The sequence below is a fragment of the Pleurodeles waltl genome, chromosome 1_2 (assembly GCF_031143425.1).
Source record: "Pleurodeles waltl isolate 20211129_DDA chromosome 1_2, aPleWal1.hap1.20221129, whole genome shotgun sequence".
NCBI classification, from domain to species: Eukaryota; Metazoa; Chordata; class Amphibia; order Caudata; family Salamandridae; genus Pleurodeles; species Pleurodeles waltl.
Window position 1 is genome coordinate 747,804,610 of NC_090437.1, and position 13,203 is coordinate 747,817,812.

The window sequence follows — 13,203 nt, forward strand, 5'->3', positions numbered from 1 at the left end:
CTACATTAACTGTAACTCAACACTCTACCATGCACTGTATTCTCACAAAAGATGTGATTTGCGATGTCATAACTATTATCATATTATTTTAAATTATATAACTGAAAACATATAAAAGGCAGTCCATGGAGAAGGCGCAAGTTATAATTAATGTAGTGTGGCAATATATCAGTCTGTGTGTGTGCGTGTGTACACACATATATCACATATGTAGAAGGGTCATCCCAAACTTTTTGCCTTCCTCCTCTTCTTTTTGTCTGACCTCGTTTGTTGGCTTTAGATCTCTATGCACTTTACCACTCCGAACCTGTGCTAAAGTGCTTGTGCTCTCTCCTTTACACTTGGTGAAATTGGCTTACACCCAACTGGCACATTTAATTTACTTGTAAGTCCCTAGTAAAGTGGTACTAGGTGTACCCAGGGTTTGTAAATTAACTGCTACTAGTAGGCCTAGGATTGTACCAGTTACGTAAGTAGTCTGCTAAGCACGTCTCAGGTCAGCCAGTGCAGCCTGTGTGTGCAGTTTAAAACTACCATTGCAACCTTGCAAAATAAACCTTTTGCTAGGTCTAAACTTTCCTTTTTAATACACATACGTCACCCCTAGGGTATGCCATAAACAGCCCATAGTGCAGAGTGTATTTAAACATTTGGACATGTACTTTTAACTTTTACATGCCCTGTTAATGGAAAAAACCCTACATTCATTTTTCACTACTGCAAGGCCTACCTATCCCATAGGATAACATTGTGTTGACTTACTACTTTTAATATATGATAATTTTCAATCAGGAGCAAGAAGAAATAACAAGTTTGGTGCCCAATCAATTGTAATTTAAAACTCTCTTTAATGGTAATGTTGGATATTAAGTCGCAGTTCTGAAAGTGCCATTCCTAGAGAGTTTCCCTTTTCTTATCCTAATAATTCAGTGCCTGCACCCTGTTATCCTGGGTCAAATGATTAGGTGTAGCGTCTGCAATGCCCAACAGGACCTTCACACTACAGTGATGACTTACCACAATGCCCAGCCTGCTCTTCGCGGTCCCTTCACCGCAAATGGAACTCTTTGCGTTGGACTTTTGAAGTTAACTTTGTCAGCGGGACTAACCTGATTTCTGGACTGCACTTTATTGTGGTTGGCACTAACTTGTGACTTTCACCTGGTCTTACACAACCAGATAACCATGAGTGGTGCTTTGTGCTTTTAAGTGCTATGCTTACCTTAAATCTATAAAATTGCACATCTTCGGGTCTACTTATTGGGTTTTTGTCATTTTGGTCTCAAATAATTTATTAAATTGTACCCTATTTGTCTAAATTGGTGTGGGATTTTTCTTGTGTGGTGTTTTCACTTTATTACTGTGTAAGGAGTTGCACAAATACCTTACAGATTTAAGTTACGGCTGTCTGCTTTTGTGCCAAGCTAGCAGAGGTTGGGCACAGATTAATTTGGGGTGTGCTTGTGTCTCACCTGGACAGAGGTTTTAGTTGTTGCTCAGTAGGGTTTCACCGCTCAACCAGCTACCCAACTTCCAGCAGTGTTTATCTGTTCTCTCTAGAAAACAAATATTATGATTAAACTGGCAATAATATACTATAGCCAGAGATAACTAAGTGAGTTAACACTCATCACTTGCATTACCTTCCTTGTCCATCTTCCTGGTCCCAGTCCTCGTAACATGAGCTTCAGTCTTATTGAGGTACATAATTCACATATATTAGAAAAGATCAGTTTAGTCCCTATCAACATGGCTGCTTTATTAGGTTATTTGAGCATAGCATTGTTTTAGGTCCTGGCCCTTCCTTTTTGTCTAATGTGGCCTCAACGTTTTACCTCTCTCTGAACTTAGTTCTTCATATATTTTTCCTTCTCCCTCAATAGAGCCATAGTTTTGGGGCACACTTTAGATCTTCACAGAGCCCTTGCTATCCCTCTCCCATGGACATCTTTTTTGCGAGATGTAGCTTCCATATTTGTTACATTTAGGTTGTCTAATAATGGTCACTGACCTTTAATTTCCATTTCAAGTAAATGGACATTCAGATTGTCTAATTAGGGTAACCAACCTTGCATCTCCATTTTAAGTTGATTGATTAAATGGTTATTTTTTTAGCCTACTTGCTTCTTTGAAGGCTGCTGTCCATATGCCATCTACTGTCCAGGGTAGATCTCCTACAGGTATGTATTCATCTTGGGCAGATTTAAGGGGGCTTTCAATTAAGGACATTTGTGCAGCAGCAACCAGTGCCTCTTCAAATACTTTAATCTCATATTATAGACTGTGTATGGGAGAGGTAATTTCTTCTTTTGTATCATCTGTATTGTCTGCTGTACAATAAAGTTGTCTTTGGTTTTGCTGTAAATATAATAAATACTGACTGTGTGTTGCAGTTTCTGGTGGTGATGTTTTTATTTATCTCACAATTTTTGCTTTTCTTGTTTATATTCTCACACTGTGATGGCCTGGTATCAGGAAGACGTATGAGAAAGGTAATGCTCAGATTACTTACCAGTGAGATACATTACTCTGAGTCAAGGTCTTCCTCATCACAATCCTAGCTCTGCCTTTCTACTCTTTAAGACTGCTTGATCTTCTTTAAGAAAAGTCACAAATGGGCTGGGTTATATTTTATTTTTTTAAATCAAGATGTGTGTAGGGTTAGGGCCCCCTCTATCGTTCACAATACAGGAAGCGAAGTAACAACCGCATTCATAGGTGCTAAACAATCTGTGCCTAGATGAAAAGTGCATACTACGGGGACTGTGATACGGAAGAGTATGCCTCAAAGTAATGAAGTTTACCGGTAAATAATCTGAGCATCTACTGTGATCTGTAGGTCAAGAAAAACCAACTCAGTCATCTGAGATAAGTAAACTAAGTACAATTATTCAGTAATCTTAACACCAGTAATTTATTATGGTTTAAAATTTAAGAACTGTGGAATCAAAAGTTAAATTTATCTTACATTTGATACTCTGTTTTCCATCTAACTGTTCCTGTATTTTTCAGGTTCCATCAGCTCCTGGGTGGTTATTTTTATATTACCAATCAATAGTGCTCTCAACCCACTTCTTTACACCCTTACCACAAGACCCTTCAAAGAACTGATTGGTCAAATTTGGACTAACTACAAACAGCGACGGTCCAGCAGAAACAAGCAGAATCAGAAGGCCTACACACCTTCATTTTTCTGGGTGGAGATGTGGCCGCTGCAGGACAATTCCCCAGAACTAATCAAGCCAGATGCTTTTATGGATTCATGTGAAATGTCAGTCACTACGCATTCCACAAGACTGAACTCATATTCATAAGAAGACCTCCTGTACTGAACATTTGTGAGGTTTGCATCCAATCTTATGCAGTGTGTCTTACATCTGCTCTCCACTGACTGCAAAGTATGGATTTACTGTACACATCCATGACCAAGAGGTAGTCCCAAGAGAAGAAAACCACCATACACCAACAGACATTCAAGAGTCAGTCATTCCTGAGGAGGAGACTTTGATCATTATACAGTTGTGATTAATGGAACATTTGCATTGAAATGGAAAATGCAAAACGAATGTTCTTATACTAATGGAACGGTGGGGGTGTCATAAACTAAAGCCAATCGGCTTCCCAAAAGGCTTTCCTTTGTCACTTGAAAAACAATAATTTCCTTCTCCCTTTTTGGAGTGTGGAGGTTTACAGCAACATCCTGTATCACGATTCCTTTTCTTTAGATGTTTACACAAATGGATGGACACTTTTAAAAACAAAATTTAAGGACAAGACATTCAGCTCCATCCGCTATTCATGATGTGGGTACAGAAGATGCATATAGATCGTATGAACTAACTGCAGTCAATATCAGTTAACAGTAGCTGAAAATCATGGTGCAGTTTATATGTGTAGAAACAGTGGCCAAACCTGGGTGACATTGGCCAAACTTGGGTATAACACTAAACTCAAGTAAAAAAAAAAACAATAAAGACTCTATTCAGTATTTCACCTGTCAGTGTATTTGCTTGTTTATCATTTCTATATCAAACATGCAAAAGTTAATTATCCCATATGGAACATAATGAGCAACACAAATATGTTAGCTACTATATCCAAAAATGAATACATAAGATGCAAAGTCTTCAAGCCATGTGGAAGGACAGAAACTTAGAATTATCTTTTCACGTGTGAACCCAACAATCAGGGCACTCACTGATATAAATGGGTCCTCTCAAGGATAGAGTGAGATAACACAGCATGAATCCTGTTCTAGTGTTCAATAATTACTACAGGGGGCATTAAAAAGATGCTCATTTAGAGCATGATATCTGTTACCTTGTAGTGTGTGGTGTATCTCCCCACTACATGCTAAGTCACTGCTTTCTTTTAAATCATTATTTTCTAAACATTGAAGTGAATCTCAAATCTGAGTCTAGAATCAAGGGACCACCTCACAAAGGCGAATTCATTCATAAAGGTAAATCTACCAGGAGTCCACAAAGGGTTTCTTGGCATTCACAAAAGTGTTCCTGGCACTCATATATAGTTTCACAAGTGCATATAGTTCTGCCAGTCCAATGAGGAAATTTGCCTTTGCACATCCCCCTCAAGGCATGGGAAAAGGTGTGGTTTGCCTAAACTTTCATCAAACTGTCTTCCACCCTGGAAATAGTCAGGGATTTAGTCTATCAGCACAGCTAAGCACAGCAGCAGTCATCTACCGCAAACTTAAAAGAGGAATATTTTTAAAGCATCCGAAAAGGGAGCTGCTGCTCCACGAGCCTTAATGATCCCTGTACCACATTTCTTATTGCATTAGCAGGAGATATGAAGGTAAGGACACTAAGGGGTATATTTACAAGAAAGTGGCGCAACAGTCCCGATTGCACTGGAAAGGTGCCCTTGTTCAGCACAAAAAGCACTTACCTCTGCTTTGAATCAAGTGGGCATTACTAGGGCATTATAGTGCAAACACCTGTAGGTGGAATGTTTTCATTTATAAAAAGAAAACGCATGCATTACATGGGTGATGAAGTGCACAGCAAACAACCAGTGTTTGGGATCCTTCTGTGTTTGCCTTGTCATAGGAATTTGTACTGGAAGGGTATGCTTCCAATACAAATCCTATGTTAGAAAGGGCATACTCACTTCTGTAACACTATGCGTCTGGCAAGGCAGCCTTTAAGCATGCAGCGTAGAACAAGACCACAACAGCCAGGCAATCTTATTTAATATGGCAAATTTGGTTGCTGCACTATGTTGCATTAATCTGCCCCTCAGTGTATTAAGTACCGATTCTGCGTGGTGTGCCTCATTTCCAGGTCAAAAAAACAGTCGTCTGGGACATTTGTAGTGAGATATTTGCCCATTGCTCTTGCACCAAAATTATGTAGCATCTGAGATTTGGAAATGTTATTTTTGGATGTTCATTCAAGTAACTAATTGAAATAATCAATCATCGCTCAAAAAGGGACAGGCCATAATCTGAGTGACAATTAAGTTGCTCCTAACGTTAGAAGGATAAGATGCAAGGTAGACTGACCAATGTACCACAGAAACGTTTTTTTATGGTGAAGTCTCAAAGTACTTACATATAATTTAAAGATATAATTATTTTCAATGTCTATGATTTGTGATAAAGTATTTGTGCTTTCATTTAGTTGTTAATAGTAAGTGCCAAAACCAAGTTTCTTGGTCTTAAATGATGGTTCACTTCATATTCACAGATACAAAGAGGTTGGAACAAATAAAGACCACTTTGAAAATCCTTTTAACCAATTTCACACCTGCTACAACAGCAAACAAAGTCTTCACCTATATAACAATAAACTCATGCTACTGTTTCCTTCCTTCTGCTCAGTGTACCAATCAGGTACAATGGGGAGCTTGTCACGAAAGAGTCACACATTGCCGACACATTGATTCTTAAACTGCAACTGCTAGTTTTGCACAGCATGTGCACATCCTAAGCCATTGTGAAGTTATATTTATTAATTCAAACAAACAAAAAACCTGAAATTCCTCACTTACGACTAGCTCTGTAATCCACAAACCGTAATTCACAACCCCAAATGCCATGCACATGACCTCACCCACAATGAAGTATCACACTTCACATGCCATGAATTAACTCACAGGTGACGTGACGTACGTTACCATTAACATTTTTAATGAGACGATTATGGATAAAGTATGATTTCTTTGAGTATGCATTGGTATTTAATAATGATGTGCCGTCAGGTGTGCTGTCAGGTGTTCTTACTTATTGCTATAAATGTAATAAGGACATAAGTATTGAATCTAGTGAACAAGTCAGAAACCTTTCCGGATCCTATGGAGCCTGCTTGTCAAAGGGAAGTGAGGCTTCAATACCCCATGCACTCTTTTGAAGCCCCTATCCACCCTTTGGGAAGAAGAGGGAGAGGTTTGGGGGCACACACAAACCCTGCTTGGTATGGCAGGGGTAGTTAGCTTAAAAAAAAACCTCTCCAGCCTTTGGAAAGAGAGCGGTGTGTGAGAACAAATTCTATCCCTGTCATTGGGTAAGGTAGGTGTAGTTATCACAACAAATCCTTAAGTGCCCTGGGTCAACACAGGAAAGTGGGGTGGGGGTCCATAATTGCCCTCCATTGAGCATAGCATGGGGTTTAGGAAACAACCCTACCTCCCCCCAGCAGATTTGTTTTACTCCCTCTTGATATTCATGAACACAGAGAGATAAAAAATATTTGCGCTTGAGAATTGGGAGGTGTAAAAGAGCCACCCACCAATCCCTGTAACCATTTATAAAAATCTTTATGTTTGTTAACACTGGCAGAGATAAACGCCAAAAACTCTTGCTTGCATTTTCAGTTAAAAGCCAGACCTATTGGCTTTGTTAATGTTGTAGGCGGGAGACACATAAGGGCTGCAGGAATAGGGCACAGCCACAAATAGAGGGGCTGCAGGAGGTGAGGCGTATTGAGGAGCTGCAAGGTGCTTGTGACAAACAGAGAAGGGTGCTGCACACAGAAGGTTTACCTGGTGCCAGTGGTGTAACAAAGGCCCCGCAGTACGGTGGTGTGGGTGGTGACCTCCAGTGGGCCTCCTCAGCACAGTACACTGTGGACTGGTGGATCGGTATGTCTCTGCCTCGTTCATATGTGTGTACCATCTGTATCACTACTAGATGCTGGAGTAGAGAAAGTATGAACATTGAAAGTATGAAGGGTTCAAAAGCCAGTGATCAAGCCTTATCGCCAACACCACCAACAATTAACTCAACAATGTGATCCTGTCACAAAATTGACAAAAAACTTCCAATATCCAACTTGGGATGTTATTTGAAAACTGTTTTGCTTTTACTAATGAGCGAGCTGGCAAAAATCTCTGGAATGCACTTCTTAGTTTAAAGAAGACATTTATTATTACTTCACCACAAGGTTCCTGAGAGAGGAGATTAGTAGGTTGGAGGCACACGTTTAAAAATAGTCACAGCAATAAAAGGAAAATATATCAAAGTGATTCTCAACTGCAATGTACACAGCAAATATATGTGATTATATTATAGAATAACTGTCAAGCAAAGAATAAAGTCAAAATTCATCACCGTAGGGCCTATCACTGCTCATCATCTTTTTCATGCCAGCAAGTTGATGACTCCTGTTCAAATGTGAGAAAAAGATTTTCCACCCTCACGGGACAGCTCAGGCAGTTGACGTCCACTCCTGACTGAAGTCTTGGAAAATTCCCCCCACTGCTGCCCGGGGACACCTTTTATAATATTCAAAACATGCTGGCTACTGTAGGTCAGTGTTGGAAGAAACAATGTCGAAAGTTGGCCAAGTTTTCAAGGTCGTCTCTCCCAAGGCTGAGTCTTTCCTTGCACTAAAGAAAAACACAAAATATGGGCTTCCTTATCATGCTATCGTGTTCGGTAAGATAAAATACGAAAAACACAAGCTTAGTTTACCATGTGGAAAAACACAGCTCATCTTCAATGTCTCAACTGCAATGTCTAATGCCTCAATAAAGCCAATAGGCAGCTAAACTGAATACAAAATTTAATGTCCAACGCCACTTTAAAGCCAATAGGCAGCTAAACTGAATACAAAATGGAATGTGCTACTGGTGAACATTGAACAACTAATATGCACAGTGGTGAAACACAAAGTCAGTGGTCAAACATAATTATTTTCATTACAAAAACATACAGGAAAACACATAAATCTGTCTATAATAAAGACACCACAAAACCTGGAGCGCAAGTCTGACGAATAAATAAGATCCACTATTGCAATCTGCCATAGTGGAACAGCTGAAGAGTACAGAGGAAATACCTAGAGCTTAAAGAAAAGCCCTTTAGAATTGCAAGACGGCCAATGAAGATATGGTCAATGAAGGATTAGAGATAGCAGGGTCTGAAATTCAAAAGTACAAACAGTCAGAAGCAAAGTGAATACCATATGGAAGGAATACCGTGTGAACTCTCTCTTACCCCAAGCAATGAGGTCTCCACCCTTGATATATCAGATGACAATAGAAGAGGCCTGAGTGATAAGAAGGGGTGAAAGAGGTGATAGATGACGAAGCACCTAAACAGCAAGAACAACAATACGCACCAAAGACAACCTACATTTGTAAAACGTGGTAGAGGGAGGTATCGCGATTAATTCAAAATGGTAGGGCACATGAATGGAAGCTGGATGAAAGCAGGAATAATTAAAAAGATTCTGATGCAAAAGCTAGAACAGGTTATCAGATGGCTTAAAGGTCATTTCAAAGTATTAAAGAAAAATATAGAGAACCTAATCATTCACCTAACCAGGAAAGATATGATCCAGGCAGTGTGTGAGAACTGACTACAACTGTCTCTCTGGATTCAAAGCTTCTACCCACAGACAGCATTCTGTGTGAGAGAAGGCTGCCTTCTGAAGATTGGCTGCTTATTAAACTTGATGGGTACTGCCTCAGCTTTTATAGATATTTGCCGTAAGGAGTATGCAGTTCATAAAATGACAGCGCCTTAACATCCAAAGGAAATATGTTGCACATAATTTATTATGTGGGCCAAAAAGAAGGACAAGGACAGGTGATGGGTGGCTCTGAGCCTAGAAATGCTAAACTTTGTTGACAGAGCGCGGAATAGGGGCAAATTGAGAACTGGGCTCTTCACCAGAAAGGTGACAGTATGTCAGGGCAGACGAAGAAGGCTACCCAGGATAAAAGGGGAGAAACTGCCCTGACGACCTTGGAAGCAACAATGTGGGCATCACCTAGTTTGCCTGCATCACAGTATGAGGCGTATTTATTTCAGTATACATTTGTTTTTTAGTTTTTTGGGACACTGACAGTAAGTAAAATAGTGGTGACACAGAGATAGACAAACAAAGGCGGGTGGTTGTAGTATCGATTTGGATTGGATTGGAACATATATTGGCATTCTGGAAGCTTGTAGGGACAAATTATAGAAAGCATGAAGGGACTTTGTTGGAGGATGGCCAGAGGGCGACAGGGAACAAAGCTTTGCCTGTGTATGGCTGTTCATATATATAAAGTGACTCAAGTTTGTAGTGTGTAATAGTTGTCATTACAAATTTGGCAATGAGCTACTCATGAACAGCCAGAGAACCTATGCGTCATCAACTCTACCCACAGATTATGCAGTCCAACTCATATCAGATAGAGAGAAGAAGGTATGTTGAACATGTAGACTCTGTATGATCTTTATAAGTTGCACATTCAAGCAGCAGTCCAACAGTGTGTGCTGACTGATACCTTTGGCTGCATGTAGCACACTTGGGGGATTTCTCCTGTTGTTTTCCTTGCACTCCGCTGCGTGCTCTCCAGTGCACCTTTTTTCTGACATCTTCTCTGACATCAACTCGCATGTGATGCTATGGCGCACTCAGGAGCCCACTTCACAAATTACTAGGCAACCGTAAACAGGTTGTTCTCCTTTGCATATGTTTATGGGATTCTCCCAGCAGCAACACAGTGCATGTCTAAGCATGTTTTAAGTCTTTGCACGCTCTGGAATCTCTGCAGAATGATGGGGCACTGAATTGTTTACTGGAGCAACTACAAACTATAACACAGAACTTGTTGCGGTGCCAGAAAGCAATACTTTTTGCTGCTAGCACATACTTATATGCCTATAAGATATAATTCTGTGTTTATTGGAATTATTAATATATTACATTTCTTCCTTCACACATAAATACACAAATTGTTTCTCATATATTTAATCATTCTCAGATTTTAAAATGCCAATTTAACATATGAATTTAAACACACCAAGGGAATTCCTTTATATATCTGGTCCACCTGATTTGCCATGGTTTAAGTAGAGAGATTATTTCTTATATTATATTAGAACAGAAGATGAAGGATCTACTTTGTCCCCCAAGAGGAAGAAAAAGATTCCTCCTACCGGATTTAGACCCAGAAGGCCTAAGGGTTTCTAACTGATTGCAGAAACTAGCAGGAATTAGTGGAGGTGATGTTGAGGTCTTTCGATAAACATTAAAGATTTGAATCAACATTATTCACCCATCATATGCACTGAAGTAATGAGATTGGATTTTGTTCAAGTGAAACAATTTAAAACTGAAACCCTTGAAGAATATGTTTTGGCTCTTCAACTACTGGCAGGGTCTTCCAGATTTGGTCCTTTACACCATGACTAAATTGGTGATCAGTGCAGTCAGGAAGAGGTTACGGGTCAATGGAGATGCAGATTTTAACAACATTTTCTGCTTGTTCAGAAGGCATAATTATCAGAAAGATGTGCAAAAGCAGCTCTTAAACATAGCAGCAAAAGCACAGAAGAGTCTGTCAGCAAAATTGCTGACCACAAAAGTGACAAACATTCACTAGTGTCTTACTGTTGTGGTAATACCCAGCAGTCCATAAATGTCCTGCTAAAATCTAGTAAAGTGTGTGGAATGTGGTATCATGGTACATTTTGCCGGAGTTTGTACAAATAAGTCTAAAAAAAAAAGTGGTCAAGTGTATCTCCGAAAATGAGAACACTATCATCTAGTGATTAAGTAATTAAGGATATTCCTACATAAAATGTTGCTCTAAACATTAGCAGCAAAGACTCAAACAAACCACTCTGCTGTATAACATTTGGAGGTGTAGCCTTACAGGTAGCTGCTGACTTTGGGTCACCATATACCATCATAGCTAAGAAATTCTGGAACAACAATTTTGTTAGTAAAACTGTTTGACATCTAAATCCACCTGGAATAAAGCCTGAAACTTGCACTGGAAACTCCATAGAAATGATTGGTTACAGATTCTTAATTTTCAAAATCAAAGGCAGGAAATCTTTGTGTAAATTGAATGCTCTCAAGAAAGACCCATCTGTTCTGGGTTGGAGAGACTAATGTTCTTCTAGCATTGCGCTAGTCCTCAGCAGTCCAGAACAGGTCATTGTAGCTTGCGAAAGTGAAAACACGAAGGACCTGATTTAACATTGTTTTCATTCAACACAGCAAGACAACTTGCTGTGCTGCCCTGCTTTAAAGGGAGAAGGCAGGAATGCACAAGATCTATCAAGATATGGTGCATTCTTGTCCTCTGCTGTGCACAATCTGCAGCCTAGCACCAATACAGGCACCCTTGCGACATGAAGCAAGGGTGCCTGCTTTACTGGCTGGATTGTTTTTGTGAAGGAAGGGACACCTTCCTGCACAAAAACAATCCTTAGAGGCATTTACCTCTTTCTAAGCGTGGTGCACAATGTACCACACTTAGGAAGAGGAATCAACAAGGAGAACTAAAGATATGTATCCTTGTTGCACCTCTATCAGGAAGGAGTACAATTCGGACTCATTACTAGGTCTACCAGTGTTGGTATATTGTAAATGCTTCAGAATACATGGGTGGATGCCTGGGAACACTCAAGTTCCACCCGTATAACACCCCCACCATACAGAGTGAAGCAAAGCAGTGACGTGTGCTGCCTTGCATTACTCCAGATTTACTAAGTCACTCTGGGTCCCAAATTGTCCTTGCGTGGTTTGATAAATCTTAAGCTTGGTTTTGCGTCGCCCTGAATCCCCTTGCAAGGCGCAAGGGTGAGGCATAACCTTAATAAATCTGAGCCTACGTGCTTATTAATGCAGAAATTTCCTAAAGAATTCAAAAAGAAAATTGATAAATTCAAAGGTTTTAGTCACATGAACGTCTTTAAATCTGATGCCAAGGGAAAAATCTACAAAGTTCGTAATGTACCATTTACTGTCACAGACAAAGTCAAAGCTACTTTAACAGATTACAGGATGCTAAGATGATAGAACCTATTTTAAATCCTCTGAATGCATCTCCCCATAAGTCGTGGCCCAATGTGCCAATGGTAAGATCTGCTTGTGTGTTGATCATAGGAGCTTTATTAATAATATTTTACCAGACCAATTTCCATTACCTAGAATTGACAAAATGTTGCCAATAACCAGGAACATAAGGTGTTTCTCCATTATTGACCTTTCCTTGCAATCAGATTTCTTTACATCCAGATAGTCTGTGTTTAACTGCATTTATTACTTGTTTTGGCTGTTACCAACTCCACTGCATGGAATTCCAACTTGACTAGGCAGAGGCCATCTTTCAAACTTATGGGAAGATTATTTGGTGATATGCTGGAGGAGGTCCGTTTTCAAGATGACATCTTGATTAATGGCATTAATAATAAAAAATTAAAAAACATGACACCAGACTATTCAAAGTAATGGACCTATTACAAGTCAATGGCCTTATAGGCAGAAATCTATAAATGTAACTTCTCTGAACAACATGTCTCTTATTTAGCGCACATACGTCAGGATGGTATTAATGCCAAAGCAAAATTGGTTGAAGATATTAAAAATGTACTCCCTCTTCAATCAAAAGATGACCTTTGATCTTATGTTTGGGTACGGCGGAATTCTGCGTGAAATTTGTGAAGAATCTTTTAAACAAGCTATTTCAGTTCAAATATCTACTTAAAAAACAAGTCAAAATGTATCCAACATTTTTTCAAAAGAGTAAAGATGCCATTAGAGGTGCACCAAATTGACAGGGTAATAGATTCATCTGCACCTTCATTTGCCACTACTGATGCAAGAAGGAAAGGATGTGGTACTGTGCTCTCTCTCAGTTAATATTACATACATGTTATAAGCCTTAACTTAAATTACTTACTGTGATGGGTTGATATCAGCTTCACCTAGGATTGCTTGATTATCAATATGT

The 13,203-nt window shown here is 39.5% G+C and overlaps 1 protein-coding gene across 1 annotated transcript in view; it reads left to right on the plus strand.

Annotated features, from left to right (window-relative positions):
- RXFP1 (relaxin family peptide receptor 1) overlaps positions 1 to 3,992 on the plus strand; it is a 1,416,786-nt gene extending 1,412,794 nt beyond the window's left edge. Inside the window, exon 18 of the mRNA XM_069243319.1 lies at positions 3,013 to 3,992. Within this exon, the coding sequence (XP_069099420.1) occupies positions 3,013 to 3,314 (302 nt within the window). The 3' untranslated portion in view covers positions 3,315 to 3,992. The remainder of the gene's footprint in view (positions 1 to 3,012) is intronic.
- The last annotated feature ends 9,211 nt before the right edge of the window (positions 3,993 to 13,203 follow it).